The sequence below is a fragment of the Natrix helvetica genome (genome assembly GCF_964273705.1).
Source record: "Natrix helvetica genome assembly, chromosome: 16".
Lineage (NCBI taxonomy): Eukaryota > Metazoa > Chordata > Lepidosauria > Squamata > Natricidae > Natrix > Natrix helvetica.
The window spans coordinates 6315866-6333106 of NC_138563.1; the positions used below are offsets into that span (position 1 = coordinate 6315866).

At 43.1% G+C, this 17241-nt stretch overlaps 1 protein-coding gene across 3 annotated transcripts; it reads right to left on the reverse strand.

Annotated features, from left to right (window-relative positions):
* Positions 1 to 925: 925 nt before the first annotated feature.
* Positions 926 to 17212, reverse strand: CATSPER1 (cation channel sperm associated 1). Of its 3 annotated transcripts, XM_081968548.1 has the most exons (12): positions 16959 to 17212; positions 15366 to 15602; positions 12730 to 12843; positions 10948 to 11107; positions 10080 to 10171; positions 8712 to 8855; positions 6918 to 6981; positions 5195 to 5267; positions 4025 to 4082; positions 3581 to 3668; positions 2902 to 3016; positions 926 to 1440 (listed from the first exon to the last, which is right to left on the reverse strand). In XM_081968548.1, exons 1-12 carry the CDS (start codon positions 17200 to 17202, stop codon positions 1411 to 1413), a joined length of 1419 nt encoding a protein of 472 aa, XP_081824674.1. In that variant the 5' UTR covers positions 17203 to 17212; the 3' UTR covers positions 926 to 1410. The 3 variants fall into 3 exon arrangements, 1 of the variants encoding a protein (XP_081824674.1); XR_014176621.1 differs by lacking the exon at positions 926 to 1440 and having other exon boundaries at positions 2968 to 3016; positions 3849 to 4082; XR_014176620.1 differs by lacking the exons at positions 926 to 1440; positions 4025 to 4082.
* Positions 17213 to 17241: the final 29 nt, after the last annotated feature.

Here is a 17241-nt window from a genome sequence, read left to right on the forward strand (position 1 = left end):
CTTTACAAAGTTTATTCATATCTCGTCTGAATTATTTTTACAAATAACTCAAGGCGGTGAACATATACAAACACACCTTCCTCCTATTTTCCCACAGCAACAACAACCCTCTGATGTGGGTCGGGCTGAGAGAGAGGGACTGGCCCAAAGAAACCCAGCTGGCTTTCATGCTGGGATTAGTGGGATTAGAACTCACCGTCTCCTGTTTTCTAGCTTGGGGGTGCCTTAACGACTAAATTAAACAACCTTTGATGTGATTAGAAAGGGGAATGATTAAAATCTTGGCAAGTTTTATCTGAGGGGCAAATAACATGGGTTTTATTTGTTAACTAACATAGTTAGTTTGTATTTTAATCTGATGTATATTCTTTCTTTTAAAGTGATGTTCAAGATTTATTAGCTTTTAACATGCCTAAACTGATAAACAAGCTGGAGACTAGTTCCTGATAAGAAAAGTACAAATTGGGGTCTGGCTTAACTCTTCTGAACCCTAAACAATCTTTTTCCTTACAATTTATTTCCCTTCAGACCTTATTTTAATAAACATGTATGCTATTATCCTGTCCAATCAGCTTTCCTCTTTCAGATTTCTTTGTTAACTATAAAAGGGGATGTGAGCTAAAGATCGGGGTTCCCTCTTTGAATGAGGAATCCCTTTTGTCTGAATATTCTGATCAATTGTAATAAAATGATCTTCCTCTCGTTTTGTCTCATTGGAAAATATGCACACCGAGGCCCGAGCCTGAAAAAGCCATATTTGGCCATCATATCTATTCACTTTATTGGGAATCATGGAGTTGAATTTCAATTATATTTAAACAGTTAGATCCAGTTTAAATTTGGACATGGGCCAATGCAAGTCTTGTATATCATCGATCTAGGTTCCCTTATCAATAAAGAACAGATGGAAAGGAAAGATGCTTTGTAATGAAATCTCTTTATTATTTTCACCCTTGAAGGGGTTCCATAAATCAGTTACCCATCAACAATTTATATGCAAAAATATTTAGATTCGGTCCAAGCTTCCTTGATTTAAAACCTTTTGCTTTTAAGATCGTTTTTTAAATTTTAAATTTGAAAATTTGAAATGGATGCGAAGATATTTCTCTGAAGGTGGAAAAATTGCTCGCTGGCAGCAATATAGAAAATATTAAAAATAAAGTCTTGGCCTGACATTCTGAACCAAAGCAGCTGTAATCTCTGAAACAAATTTTGGGGCTCCTAGCTATCCACCCCCGGCAAAACAACTGCTTAAATACTAAGAATCCCAACCCGATTTTGTTAACACAAGTGTTGTATGGTAACATCAGGTCTTCAAAATAAGCTGCTATGCCAACTTTTTAACTGCAGCAGTTGCTGGTAGCATTAAAAAAAAAATCATCCCACTAGTGAATCATGGATTTCTCTGTTTCATTTAGGAAAGAAATCGTCTTCAGATGTCTGTAAGGAGAAGATAGGGAAATTAGTCTCCTCTGTGCTCCCTAGTGTGGTTACTGTATTCAATACTGGCCCTCGAGGATGCATTCAAAGACGTCTGAATTCAAACCCCCATAATGAATTGAACTTGTAAGATCTAAGACAAGGACTACTTAAAGTTGGGGAAAAAATCCCAACAAGGATGAAACTGTTCACATAGTGTCCCCTAGTGGTGGGTAGGGAGTATAACCGTTATAAGCCATAGTACAGTGAAAGCAGAGACTGGGAACTCCTTCTGGATAAGCATAGAGTTCAAGTGAGCTCCTGTAACTTGTAGAATAACATGGAACAGAATAGTGTGGAGTAGAAGAGAACAGGAATGCGGAATGGAATGGAATATAGGAATAGAATAGAATAGAATAGAATAGAGTAGAATAGGGGAATTTTGAATGGAAAGGAATGGAATGGAACGGAACAGAATAGGAATAGAAAGGAATGGAATAGAATAGAATAGAATAGGAATAGAAAGGAATAGAATAGAATAGAATAGAATAGAATAGAATTTTGAATGGAAAGGAATGGAATGGAACGGAACGGAACAGAACAGGAATAGAAAGGAATGGAATAGAACAGGAATAGAAAGGAATGAAATAGAATAGAATAGGAATAGAAAGGAATGGAATGGAATGGAATAGACTAGAATAGAAGAGGAGAATTTTGAATGGAAAGGAATGGAATGGAACAGAACAGGAATAGAAAGGAATGGAATAGAACAGGAATAGAAAGGAATGGAATAGAATAGAATAGGAATAGAAAGGAATGGAATGGAATAGAATAGAATAGAATAGGAATAGAAAGGAATAGAATAGAATAGAATAGAATTTTGAATGGAAAGGAATGGAATGGAACGGAACGGAACAGAACAGGAATAGAAAGGAATGGAATAGAATAGAATAGGAATAGAAAGGAATGGAATGGAATGGAATGGAATAGAATAGAATATAATAGGAGAATTTTGAATGGAATGGAACGGAACAGAACGGAACAGAACAGGAATATAAAGCAATGGAATAGAATAGAACAGGAATAGAAAGGAATGGAATAGAATAGAATAGGAATAGAAAGGAATGGAATGGAATGGAATAGACTAGAATAGAAGAGGAGAATTTTGAATGGAAAGGAATGGAATGGAACAGAACAGGAATAGAAAGGAATAGAATAGAATAGGAATAGAAAGGAATGGAATAGAATAGAATGGAAAAGAATAGCATAGCATAGCATGGAATGGAATAGAACAGAATAGGAATGGAACAGGAATGGAATGAAATGAAGAATAGATAGGATAGGATAGGATAGGATAGGATAGGATAGGATAAAAATCTTTTAGATAGGATAGGATAAAAATCTTTTTAAAAGTGAAGACTAATTAAGTGAAGCGGCTTTTTGAGGGACAGAGAGAATCCAGCTGACGTTTTTAATCCATACCTCGAAAAACGTGTCCAGGATCTTGTCAGTGGTAGTAGCTTGTGACTGCAACTGCTGTTGACTGTTCTCAATTGCTGTCATTATCTGGAAGTAATTGTACAGAAGCTGCCATTCTCTGAAAGAAGCAAAAAATGATAATTTTTTTAAAAACAATGTTTGTTTGTTTATTTATTTATGTTTATTTATTAGTTTATGGGAACTAGAATTCCTGCTACGAGCGGGGTGGGTGGGGGGACTGAACTAGAAGACCTCCAAGGTCCCTTCCGTCCTAATTGTTCTACGTTTCGGTGTTCAAACTGTATGTCTATTCTAACAGAGATGGACTAGGGGGGGACATGATAGCAGTCTTCCAACAGTTGAGGGGCTGTCACAGAGAAGAGGGGAGGGTCAACTTATCCTCCAAAGCACCAGAAGGCAGGACAAGAAGCAATGGATGGAAACTAATCAAGGAGAGAAGCAACCTAGAATTAAGGAGAAATTTCCTGACAGTGAGAACAATTAACCAGTGGAAATGAGTTGCCTCCAGATATTGTGGATTCCCCAACACTAGAGGTTTTTAGGAAGAGATTGAATAGCTATTTGTCTGGAAAGGCTTCCTGCCTGAGCAGGGGGTTGGACTAGAAGACCTCCCAAGGTTCCTTCCAAATCTATTATCCTGCTCTCTGGTTTTAATTCTCACTTGTCATTCAGCTCAAGGCTACCGTATTTTTCCATCACCGTCCTTCTAAACAGGGTTTCTTCTTCCTGTTCTTTCAACTTGGTCTTCTCTGTAGCAAAGAAAGATACGAAAAGGGGTCCAGATTAGCAAGGATTTCCACACACACAGAGTTATCCTGTCCCCCACCCCCACCCCACCCTTTGCACTAAAGTATCAGGGACTAGCCCAGCGAGGTCTACTGCTGAATACCGTCTCTGGAGTCCCTGCGTTGTAAAGCAGGGTTTCTCACCTCTGGTATCGTTAAAATGGGTGGACTTCAACTCCCAGAATTCCCCAGTCAGAATTTGCACGGAACCGATCTTTACCTGCCCACGTTGGACCAGCAATGGGACAGGCCTGTCAAATCCTCTTTCTTTGTTCAAGTTTGAACCCCCTCCACCGCACCCACCTCAATCTGACCATCACCTGCTTGCTTGACTGGATTATCTTCCGCGGTGCTGTCTTTCAGCTGGACAATTTTTTGCTAATTCAAGAGTGAAGAGAGTAAGTCAGCAATGGCAGGAGAGGAGGAAGAAGATTCTTGCTTCTGGTCTACTCTGAAAAGACAACCTGGGACCTTGGATTAGATCTGAGCTCAAGGCAAATGAGTCCAGCTGGTTGATCAAGAATAATTTCCACCATTCTCCCAACTAGCAGGGGGTGGTTAGGCTAACTTAATCTTCCTGTTTTAATAAACTTCATGAGGATTTTTGAGTACAGAATAAAAATTAACCAGAACTGATATTTAGGATGAAGAAAGAAAAGAAAGATGAAAGAAAGAGTAAGAAAGAAAAAGAAATGAGAAAGAAAGAGAGGAAGAAAGGAAGGAGAAAAAGAAAGAAATGGTGAAGAAAGTAGGCTGCACCTGCTGAATTTCTGTCTGTAACTGCCTGAGTCACCAGGGGGAGAATAAAGGCAGAGAGAGAGAGAAAGGGAGGGAAGGAAGGAAGGAGAGAGAAGAAAGAAAGAAGTAAAAGAAAGGTAAATGAAAGAAAGATTTAAAAAAGATGAAAGATAGAGAAAGAAAGAAAGAAAAAAGAAAAAGAAAGAAAGAAAGAAAGAAAGAAAGAAAGAAAGAAAGAAAGGTAAAGGAAAGAATGGTAAAGAAAGGAAAGAAAGAAAGAGAAAGGGAGAAAGAAAAAGAAAAAGGTACAGGAAAGAAGAAGAAAGAAAGAAAGGTAAGGAAAGAAAGATGAAAAAGAGAAAAGAAAAAAGAAAGAAGATGGTAGCAAAAGGAAAAGCTGAATTCTAATTTTCTACTACTACATTAATATATTATTCTATACTAAAGCATTGGAAAAAAAATAAATTCATGATACGCTGCCTGGCTTTAGGATTATACTACCTCAATATTCTTCAGCAGCATGGGCAATAGACTACAGATACCATCATCCCCAATTGATCCACACATCTGACTGTTTTAAACATAGAACCATGTTTTAGGTCAGGGGTGTCCAAACTTCTGGGAGTTGAAGTCCACAAGTCTTAAAGTTCCCAAGTTTGGACACCCCTGCTTTAGGTTTATACATCTTCTTCCAAATACGCAATTATTCACTCCTTCTCTCCCCCCCCCCCCCAAAAAAAATCAGAATTGACCTTCAGTTTCTTCTTCTCTTGGCGTTTGAGGAGGGACATTTGGAAATTGTCCACCAGAACAGCAATCACGAGGCTGCAAGAGAGATTTGGGGTTTTTTCCCCCCACATAATACTGACCCCTAAAGCATCTAGTTAATTGACCCCATGTTAAAAGACATAAATAAATAGAATTAAACTTCCATTTCCTTTTTTCTTTTTTAAAAAGCTATTTCTATATACAGGTAGTCCTCAACGTACGACCACAATTGAGCCCAAAATTCCTGCTGCCAAGCGAGACATTTGTTAAATGAGTTTTGCCCCAATTTACGGCCTAGCCAGCCCACAGTTGCTAAGTGAATCGCCGCAGTTGTTACGTAAGCCCCGCGGTTGTTAAGTGAATCCGGCTTCCCCATAGGCTTTGCTTGTCAGGAGATCACGTGATCTCAGGACGCAGCATCGGTCATAAGTCTGAGTCAGTTGCCAGGCATCTATTTTGTTCGCTTGGCCGTGGGGATGTTGTTAAGTGACCTTGTCAGAAGGTCGCAAAAAGGGATCACGAGACCCCGGGACACTGCCACGGTCATAACTATGAATCAGTTGCCAAGCGTCTGAATTTTGCTCACATGCCCATGGGACGCTGCGATGGTTAGAGGGGGGAAAATTGGTCTAAGCCACTTTTTTCAGTGCTGTTGTATCTTTGAATGGTCACTAAACGTTGTAAATCAAGGACTACCTGTAGTTTTAAATCCTTTTTCACTAACTCCTCCCAGATACCCTTCTGCTATTTAGAGACCAATTCTTAAATACAGCTCGTTTGCCTGGAATCCACACTGTATAACGGACAGTAACACGATCGAGTCCAGAGGTATTTCACGAGAAGAGGTCCTCCACTCCTCCGCTCACCATAGAATCTCTCATGCCACCAGGATCAAAATGTTGGCCTTGGGCAACCTCGATCTGTGATGGCAAACCAATGGCACACATGCTACACGGGTGACACGCAGAGTCTTATTGGTGCGCACATAAGCTCAGCTCCGGCATGCAAGCCAGCCGATTTTCGGGCCCACCAGAAGTCGGGAAACTGGCTGTTTTTGGCCTCCGGAGGGGTGGGGAAGGCCGTTTTTGCCCTCCCCAGGCTCCTAAAAGGCTATGGAGCCTGGGGAGAGCGAAAAATGGGTCCCACCATGCCATCGCATGCCAAAAGCGGGTTCAATTACAATAACACATGGGCAAACAATAGATACAAACTCAAGGTAAACCGCTCCAAATTCGACTGCAGAAAATTTGACTTCAGCCACAATGCCTGGAATGCTGTACCCGACTCCGTTGTTACATCCTCAAACCCCCCCACAGCTTCAACCCCAAACTATCCACTGTGGACCTCGCCCCATTCCTAAGAGATCCGTAAAGGGGGCGTGCATAAACGCACCAACGTGCCTAACGGCCCTGTCCTACTGTCTTCATTTGTCTGTATTTACTTCCTTTGTTCATGTCCATGTTTATACTTATACCTGTTATCTCGTACGTGTTTGACAAGCTAAATAAATAAATAAATAAATGTAAGCCTCTCCCGCCTTTATCCTCCTTTTCTGCTTTTCTACTCAGATCAGCCATAAAGGATCAAGGTGACAGCTGGGTGAAAATAATCTGAATTTGGGAGCTGTTTCAGAGACTGGTTCACAGGTTTTTTTTTTTATTATTCCTCAACCGCCCACCTTAATGGGTCTCCCTGGGCCATACTTACTTGAGAAGCAAAAAATACTCCACAAGGATATAGACGATGAGAAAAATAATAATGTACCAAGCACCTAGAAGGAAGAAAGGGAACATGGTGTAGAGGGATATTCCAGATAACAGGTCATCTGCAGGACACCCAGTTACTGCCCCCCTCATCTCTCTTTCTCTCTCTCATCTATCCTATATATATCTATCTCTATTTCTCATCTCTCTCTCTCTTTCCTCCATCCATCCATCATCTATCTATCTATCTATCTATCTCTATCATCTATCAATCAATCCATCAATCCATCCATCCATCAATCCATTCATCTACATATCCTGTCTATCATCTATCATATATCTATCATCCACTCATCCACCCATCCATCATATATCATATATTTCTATCATCTGTCTATTTACTGGTATCTATCTATTTATCTATCTATCTATCTATCTATCTATCTATCTATCTATCTATCTATCTATCTATCTCTCTCTATCTATCATCCATTCATCCATTCAATTATCTATCTATCTTATATCTCTATCATCTGTCTATTTACCAGTATCTATCTGTCTATCTGTGTATCTATCTGTCTATCTGTGTATCTATCTATCTATCTATCTATCTATCTATCTATCTATCTATCTATCATCTATCTATCTATCTATCTATCTATCTATCTATCTATCTATCATATATCTCTATCATCTGTCTATTTACCGGTATCTATCTATCTATCTATCTATCTATCTATCTATCTATCTATCTATCTATCTATCTATCTATCCATCCATCCATCCATCCATCCATCCATCCATCCATCCATCTATCTATCTATCTATCTATCTATCATCTATCTATCATATATCTACCATCCATCCATCCATCCAACTATCTATCCATCATATATCTCTATCATCTGTCTATTTACCAGTATCTATCTATCTACCTACCTACCTACCTACCTACCTATCATATATCTATCAGCCAGCCAGCCAACTATCTATCTATCAAAAGGATCACATGACACCGAGACACTTCAACCGTCATAAATATGAGTCAATGGCCAAGTGGCTGAATTTTGATCATGTGACCTTGGGGATGCTGCAATAGTCGTAAGTATGAAAAATTGTCTCAACTCACTTTTTTCACTGCTTTAACTTCAAATGGCCACTAAACGAAGGGTTGTAAGTCAAGGACTGCCTGTATTCTCTGCAACCAAGATCAAATGACCTGAACATTACATGAATTCTGCAGCTGTTTATTTTTTTTAATAAACCTCCCTCTAGGCTTTTATGAAACAAGACATCCTATGCAAACTCATGAACCTCATGAAGATCTGTAATGGCTGTATAAAATGGCAGGGAAAGTAAACATATTATTAATTCATTATTAATTAATAAACAAGGAGATATTCAACCTGGAAATAAGGAGGGATTTCCTGACTGTGAGAACAACTGGCTCATATTTATGACGGTTGGAGTGTCCCGGGATCATGTGGTCCCCTTTTGCGATCTTGCGGCAAGCAAGGATTCACCTAACAACCGGGTTTAGTAAGAACTGCAATGGTTCACTTAACGACGGTGGCAAGAAAGGTTGCAAAATGGGGCAAAACTGACTTAACGAATGTCTCGTTTTGCCACAGAAAGTTTGGGCTCCATTGTGGCCATAAGTCGAGGACTTCTGTAAAGTCAGGAGCTGGAGCTCTAAGACAATAGACTTGGGGAAGCAAGACAGCCCCTTGACAGGGGATTGAATTGGCAAACGGATGAATCCCCACCCCGGATTTAACGGATCCTGACTTCTCTCTACCTGCAGCGTGGCACGTGAGATAAATGATCGACCAGTCGTCCAACGTGAAAAGTTGAAAAAGGGTGAAGATGGTTTTGAAAAGGTCCCCGAAATGTTTCTGATCCGCGTCGTGGAACATGTCACACAGCACCACCGAAGACATGACTGGAAGTCGGAAGACATGGGAGTCAAGGAAGAGGAAACAGCAATTCTCGGGGACTGAGAAGGGAGGAGGAGATGGGTGAGTTTTGAATTGTTGTGGCCCGTCAGCGGAGCTGGCAGCAGATTCGGACAGTGAGGAAGTTGGGGCGGAATAGAACCTGGAGCCTGGGGAAGGCTCTGATGAGGGCTCTGTGTCGGAGGCAGAGAGGGGGCCAGGGCCGTCTGACAGTTATCAGCTGCCTTTGGAGTCAGACATCAGTGAGGCAGAAGAACAGCTGGAGCCTGTTCCCAGTGTGTCCATGCGCAGAAGGGAACAGCTAAAGAACAGGGGTCGACTTGGGAGGAAGGCCACAGGTGGACGATGAATGGCCCCTCCCATAAGAAATAAAAGAGGAGCGAAAGGGGAGGGGGCTTTTGCAGGAAACAATTCGTTCGTTCGTTCGTTTGATTCCTTTCAGGGGTGTGAAGATCTGTCCGTGAATCTCAGAGACTCTGTGCCCTGAGACTTTCCTTGCATTTGGGAAAATATTGACATGGCCGCTTTCCAAGCTAGATAAGGTCTGTGGTCATAAATACTCCTTTGAAAGGCTGTTTGCCAGGCCTTGGCTGAATGGGAATGGGAGGAATTCACATTCGTTTAATAAAAGGGGTTTTGTCGGGATCAGGACTCTGCCTCGGGCTTTTTCAGGGAGCCTGGGTCAGAACACGAACCCGGGCTTGAGCCTGTTTTAAATGTCGGACACCCATCTAGCAGGAAGTGATGACTGGATTCAAACAGGGAAAAGGAAGTGGGAATTTTCTGTGAAACTGACTAGGACGGAGTCAGAAATGGGCTCAATTCCTAAAATTCACCTCTGGGCGGAGATGGGAGACAAATGAGTCCAATGTTTCATGACCCAGCTAGGTAATGCCATCAGGGCAAGGGAGTGTGGTGTGTGTGTGTGTGTGTGTGTGTGTGTGTGTGTGTGTACACACACATACATACAATAGTGTGGGGTGAGGCTGGGAATCTTGTGTTGTTTAAACCCCTTTGGGGAGTGAAACGGTTTTTCAAACTTGACAACTTTAAGATGTATAGACTTCAACTAGAGACTGGAGAATTGTGAGAGTTGAGGTAGATACATCTGAAAGTTGCCAAGTTTGAACAAAAATAAAATAAAATAAGCAGGGAGAATAAACGAATAAATGCTATTGCTCCCCCCTCCCCCTTTCTTGCTGGGAGGATACATAGGAAAGAGAACATGAGAAGAATAATAGCTCCAATGGACTGGAAGGAAAGCATAAAAGTCCCTGTGATTTCTTGCAGATTCTCTGTTATCCTAGAAGAAAACAAGAAAAAAGAAAAAAAAGGAGAAGAGTTATTAAGGTGTCTTTTTCTCTGGGAGAGTCCTGTCCTTTCCTTCCTTCCTTCCTTCCTTCCTTCCTTCCTTCCTTCCTTCCTTCCTTCCTTCCTTCCTTCCTCCCTCCCTCCCTCCCTCCCTGCCTTTATTATTTAATACTATTTAATATACTTAATCTTCCTCCTTCTATTTCCCCCACAGCAACGGAAAGCCACCCAGCCCAGTCACCTAGCTGCCATACATGCTTAAGGCAGGACTAGAATTCCCCCTCTCCTAGTGACTGGCCCAAACTTACCCAGCCGGCTTTCATGCCTAAGGTGGGACTAGAACTCATAGTCTCTCGGTGATTGCCCCAAAGTCACCCAGCTGTCTGAGGAGGGACTAGAACTCACTATCGCTTGACGATTGGCTCAAAGTCGCCCAGCCAGCTTTTGCGCCTAAGGTGGGACTAGAACTCTCCATCCCTTGCTGATTGGCCCCAAAGAACCCCAGCCGACTTTCACGCCCAAGGCAGGACTAGAATTCACAATCTCCCAGTTTCTAGCCTGGATCATCCACCACTACACCAAACTGGGAAAAGGGACTCGACCTTCCAATTCCTGAATTTGGGGTCTCCATTGATTTGGCCTGTCCTGGTTTATTAGGCGGGGACTGCGCTATTGTCTCCCCCCACCCCAATGGGGAGAACGGGGGGCAGGCATCCTCATAGGATTAGCAATCCGACTATTGATCAATGGATGGATTTCGTTGCTGACCGGAGGGTGAGGAGGAAACGGATGGCTCGTATGGCGCGAATCCCCTTGACGATTTTGAGGACGCGGAAGAGCGTGAGCGTGTTGCCTCGGTTTCCCTGACCGGCGGTGAAGTGCAGGGCGAGCATGAATTCCAACAACGCCATAAACATGATGAAGAAATCTGATCAGGGAAGAGAAAGGAGGGGGGGGGGAAGAAAAGAAAAGCCGCGAGATGGATAAATCCACCCAGCTGGCTTTCATGCCTAAGGTAGGACTAGAACTCACCGTCGCCTGGTGATTGGCCCAAAGTCACCCAGCTGGCTTTCATAGCTAAGGTGGGAACTAGAACTCCGAAAAAGCCGCGAGATGGATAAATCCACCAAGCTCGCTTTCATGCCTAAGGTAGGACTAGAACTCCTAGTCTCCTGATGATTGGCCCAAATTCACTCAGTTGGCTTTCATAGCTAAGGTGGGAACTAGAACTCCTAGTCTCCTGGTGATTGACCAAAGTCACCTAGTTGGGTTTCATGCCTAAGGTGGAATAGAATTGACCATCTTCTGGTGATTGGCTCGAAGTCACCCAGTTGGCTTTCATGCATAAAGTAGGACTAGAACTCCTAGTCTCCTGGTGATTGGGCCAAAATAAACCAGTTGGCTTTCATGCCTAAGGCGGGACTGGAACTCACCATCTCCTAGTGATTGGCTCAAAGTCACCCAGTTGGCTTTCATGCCTAAGGCGGGACTGGAACTCACCATCTCCTAGTGATTGGCTCAAAGTCACCTAGTTGGCTTTCATGCCTAAGGCGGGACTGGAACTCACCATCTCCTAGTGATTGGCTCAAAGTCACCTAGTTGGCTTTCATGCCTAAGGCGGGACTGGAACTCACCATCTCCTAGTGATTGGCCCAAAATAAACCAGTTGGCTTTCATGCCTAAAGTGGGACTAGAACTCCCAGTCTCCTGATTTCTAGGCCAGCATCTTAACCATTACATCAAACTGACTGTCAGCAATTTGATTGGAGGTTTCTCCCAAAAATTTAAAGAGAGCAATAGGGCCACAAACCATACTGAAATCACCGCCGGGTTTCAATTTGGAAGTCTAATGCATGGAATTCCATCGGTGTTTTCTCCCATTGCCTGTTCCAAGTTTTGTACCCATTGCAAGCCTGTCCCTGTGACTTCCCCCATGTCTTGTGTTCTGACCGAGGCTTCCCAAGAGCCTGAAGCAAATTTCCTCGTCCCGTCAAAAACCCCTTTTATTAATTGAATGTGAATTCTGCTACTTCACATCGAGCAAAGTCTTTCAAGGGAGGATTTACGGTCACAGACCTTCTCTGGCTTGGAGAGCTGCCAGGCTGATGTCTGCAGAACTTGGCCAGGAGTCTCAGAGTGTCACGAACCAATGAAGCGAACTAATTGTCTCTCCTGCAAACTCCACTCCCCTGTCGCTCCTCTTTTATTTCCTCTGGGAGGGGCCATTCATCGTCTACCTGTGGCCTTACTCCCAAGTCGGCCCCTGTTCTTTAGCTGTTCCCTTCGTCTGGCACCTCTGTGCATGCGCACACTAGGAACAGGCTCCAGCTGTTCGTCTGCCTCACTGATGTCTGACTCTGAAGGCAGCTGATAACTGTCAGACGGCCCTGGCCCCCTCTCTGCCTGTGACACAGAGCCCTCCTCAGAGCCTTCCCCAGACTCCAGGACTGGCCCAGGTTCCTCCCCAACCTCCTCCCTGCCCAAATCTGCTATCAGCTCTGCTGGTCTCTGGCAGGCCACATCATCTTGTCCCTATGGCAAAAGACTCACCAATGACATTCCAGGGGTCACGGAAATAGGTAAAACCTAATGCAATGAATTTGAGAATGGCCTCCACCACGTAGACACCAAGGAAAATCGGATCCAGGGCCGAGAAGAACCATTCTAAAGAGAGGATGAAAGACAGATCATCAGAAGCAAGACGACGAGAGAAATCATCTGCCAACCTTGAAGACTACAGCCAAAACAAAACACTTTCTCCTGGGAACCAAGGACATTCCCACAGGTGGTCGGAGAGAGGAGGAGTGAAGTTACCAGGCAACTGGACGGCACCCTGATTAGACCATGTGACTGATTGTTTGGGATAGGGGGGAAACTTTTTCTTTCTTTTCCTTTCCGAATAATTTTTTATTTTTTATTCTCTTACATACCATTTTAACTATACATTCACATAATTGGTATTCTTCTTTACATTTATCATTCTTATAGATTTGCTATTTCATTTAATAAGTTATAATGTACAATTTGGGTTGCTTTATTTACCATCCCTTCCTCCTTTTGTAACACCTCGTTTTCCCTTTCTTTTCTCCCTCCCTCCCTTCTCTACTTTCTTCCTTCTTTCTCTCCTTCTCCTCCCTTCTTCCCTTCCCTTTCTCCTACTCCTGCTTTTCCTCTTCCCCTTCCTACCCTCTCCCCTTCTCTTCTTCTCCCTTCCATCCTCCTCTCCTTACTTCTTTCTTCTTTCCCCCGTCTTCCTTTCATTCTCTCCTCCTCGCTCCCCTTTCTCCCTCCTTCCCTTCTCTACTTCCTTCCTTCCTCCTCTCCTTCCCCTCCCTTCTTCCCTTACCTTTCTCCTCCTCCTGCTCTTCCTCTTCCCCTTCCTACCTACCCTCTCTCCTTCTCTTTCTCCCCCTTCCATCCTCCTCTCCTTACCGCTTTCTTCTTGGGGAAACTTTTTCTTTTAATTAGGTGAAAACTGCAGGAGCCTTCAGAGTCGGCTTTCACCAGAACTGTGCCAATATGATATATCCAATAAAATTATTCTTTGAGGAATCTGCCTGCCTCTGAGTTTTGTTTGCTATGGGTGTATTACTTGGAACCCTAATATCACCCTCTCTAATGGAATATAGGGAGTCCTCGATGGTTCGTTCAGTGACAACTTTGGGGCTGCTTTTCACACGTATGACCACTGAAGCATCCCCCTGGTCACACAATCAAAATTCAGATGCTTGGACATTGATTCATATTTCTGGTGGTGGTAGTATCCCGGGGTCCTCTTTCACGTCCTTCTTTTTTTTAAAAAAAAACAAAGTTTTATTGGTTTTTTAAAAAATAATAATAAGGAAAAGGGTATTGGAGTAGGTTACAAATTTTGGCAGTTACAATGTGTGAAGGGTATCCCCGCCCCCGGTACTCATAGTATTCATTTAAACAAATAATTCAATATTACATAGTAGTAATTTGTCAGCATAGAAATTCATATAATAGTTTCAATCAATTTGTATAAAGCCGATTTCCTTTCATTTTTGTGATCTGAGTTTTCTTGGTATTGCCCCTTCTCCCCCCGGCAGCAGAGCTCCGGCCCCTCCCGTGTCTTGTATGTCGGGTGTAAGATCATCAGGTACATCTAGGAGTGCTTTATTTTTTTCCATAAAGGCCTGTGCCTCTATGGTTGTGTTGATTCTAACTCTGGTATCCTCCCAGAAAATTAACATACCTTCAGGCATCAACCATCTAAACCACACCCCTTTCTGGTAAAGCTTCTTCGCTAATTGCGAATAATTTTTTCTTTTCTCTCTCACTTTCTTGGGGATCTGTTTCACAATGATCTGAAACAGATCCCTCGTTCACGTCCTTCTGACAAGGAAAGACTCACTTAACAACTGCAGTGATTCACCGGGCAAAATTCACTTAGCAACTTGTTTCAGAAAGAAAGAAAAAAATTGGGCTTAATTGTGATCGTATGTCGAGGACTTGCATGGATCTACTCGCTAACCTCCAGACTTGAAATTTCCTAGTAGATTCCCATCCTTATTCCACTTAGAGCTGGGTGAAAGCCTCAACAAAGCTTCTTGGGAGCTCTTCAGAGGTGGGCTTCGCATACGGTCACTACCGGTTTGCCCAGCTCCAAAAACGTGAGCCCATGCGTGCACATGTTTGCACATCTGCGCGTGCGTGCGCCATCACAAAACACGGCAATTCGCTCGCTCGCACACATGCGTGTGACGCAGCGGTGAAATCTTCTGAAGTCTGCTACCAGTTCGGTGAGTCGTTAAAAAAGGAACATTTTGAAGCCTTCCGAGTTTGCAAAGGTAAGTAGAACAGCGAGGAGGCGGGGAACCAGCTGTGCCACACGATTTAGGTTAGCTAGAAAGCAGGAAATCTGACGATTCTAGCTAATATAAATCGGGCGTCACAGCTGATCGTCGCCCAATGCTACTGATTGTAGCATTTTTTTTTTACTACCGGTTCGGTTAAACTGGTCCGAACCGGTAGCATTTCACCCCTGGTGTGCCGTTAAACAACAGAGCGATCGATATAGGACGGGATTGAGCCCAGGCAGGTGGGTGGGCCCAAGATGGGTGCCCACCTTCAGTTCACCACTACCATTTCGCCCGAACTGATCTGAATCGGCTGAATACGACCTCTGGAGCTCTTATAGACCTTGACAAGACATACGGCCTTACCTCCCCGAATCTCGACCACAGCGAATGTCTGTATCACCAGAAAAATGGTGTTGATGGCTACCACGCTACAGATGAAGAAGTCAAACAAGAAGGACTGGGTCAGCTTAAAGATGGCCTTCCGCAGAAAAACAAGGCAGGGGTGGATCTTTTGACAGGAGCGAGTCAGGATCTCTTTTAACGTTATGCGCCTGTAGTGGTGATGGTGATGGTGATGATGGTGGGAAGTCTTTCCCACTTCTAGGGGAGAAGAGAGAGAGTCAAGTCAGATGGAACGGGACAACTCACCACAACCAATTTGAGGCAACAAACGTGCTGCGAGGACCTCTCGCCGTTGTTGTGGCCCTCCAGCGGCCAGCAGATCTGGCAGCCGATTCGGACAGTGAGGAGGTTGGGGAGGAACATGGGCCAGTCCTGGAGTCTGGGGAAGGCTCTGAGGAGGGCTCTGGGTCGTAGGCAGAGAGGGGGCCAGGGCCGTATGCAAATTATCAGAGACTTCTCCACTATCTACAGACCTCTCAAATCCTGGATACAAATTGTTTCAACTTCTACCCTCAAAATGATGCTATAGGGCACTGCACACCAGAACAACTAGACACAAGGACAGTTTTCCCCCCGAATGGCATCACTCTGCTTAACAACTAATTCCCACAACACTGTCAAACTATTTACTATGATTGTATTCCTCTTCTTCTTCTCTTCCTTCCTAGTACCCATCTCCTCCCACTTATGACTATAACCATGTTGCTTGTATCTTTCAATTTATATTGTTTTTATTTGTTTCCTGGTATGATTTGATAGCTTATTAGTAACCTATGACTATCACAAAGTGTTGTATCTTTTTATTCTTGATGAATGTATTTTTATTCTCCTTATGTACACTGAGAGCATCTGCATTAACGACAAATTCCTTGTGTGTCCAATCACACTTGGCCAATAAAGAATTCTATTCTATTCTATTCTGAATTCTATTCTATTCTATTCTATTCTGAATTCTATTCTATTCTATTCTGAATTCTATTCTGAATTCTATTCTATTCTGAATTCTATTCTGAATTCTATTCTATTCTGAATTCTATTCTATTCTATTCAGAATTCTTCTATTCTATTTATTCTGAATTCTATTCCATTCTATTCTATTCTGAATTCTATTCTATTCTATTCTGAATTCTATTCTGAATTCTATTCCATTCTCTTCTGGCTTCTATTCCATTCTAAATTCTATTCTATTCCATTCCAATTCTATCCTATCCTAAATTATATTTTATTCTAAATCCTCCCTCTCTCCTCTTACTAGCAGAAAGTCCTCATCAGCTCTCATTTCCCTCCCACCCCCACCCCCACATCTGCCCCCATCCATCTCTTTTTCCAGCGGTAAAATTCAATTTTTTTTTTACTACCAGTTCTGTGGGCATGGCTTGGTGAGCATGGCAGGGGAAGGATATTGCAAAATCTCCATTCCCACCCCACTCTGGGGCCAGCCAGAGGTGGTATTTGCCGGTTCTCCGAACTACTCAAGATTTCCGCTACCGGTTCTCCAGAACCTGGTGAATTTCACCCCTGTCTTTCCCCCTTTTGCATCCCAAGGCCACTCACGTTTTATTTTCGGGCCATGTGCAATTTTGCTCCCTCGCCGGCCTTTGTGGATCTTTATCGGCTTAGGTGGGATTTTATCCCCAATTGGCGCAGCTGGTATGAAGACGGGGGGCTCCGGCTTGATCTCCACGGAGGTGCCAAGGCCTGGAGTAGTTGCAGGCTCATGCTTTGCTTGACCTGAAAGTATGTCCTGATCTTGTTTCTCTATTGGGGAAGCTGAAGTTGGCACCATAAGGTAATCCATGGTGCTCTTTGCTATTTTTTAACCTTTCTTGACACGCAG

Coding starts and splice junctions, on each gene's coding strand:
- CATSPER1 (XM_081968548.1), bottom strand. CDS start 17,202: ATGGATTACCTTATGGTGCCAACTTCAGCTTCCCCAATAGAGAAACAA. Junction 12,844..15,365: donor TGTGGTCGAGATTCGGGGAG/GTAAGGCCGTAT, acceptor TCCTCTCTTTAG/AATGGTTCTTCTCGGCCCTG. Junction 1,441..2,901: donor TCCTGGACACGTTTTTCGAG/GTATGGATTAAA, acceptor TTCTCCTTACAG/ACATCTGAAGACGATTTCTT.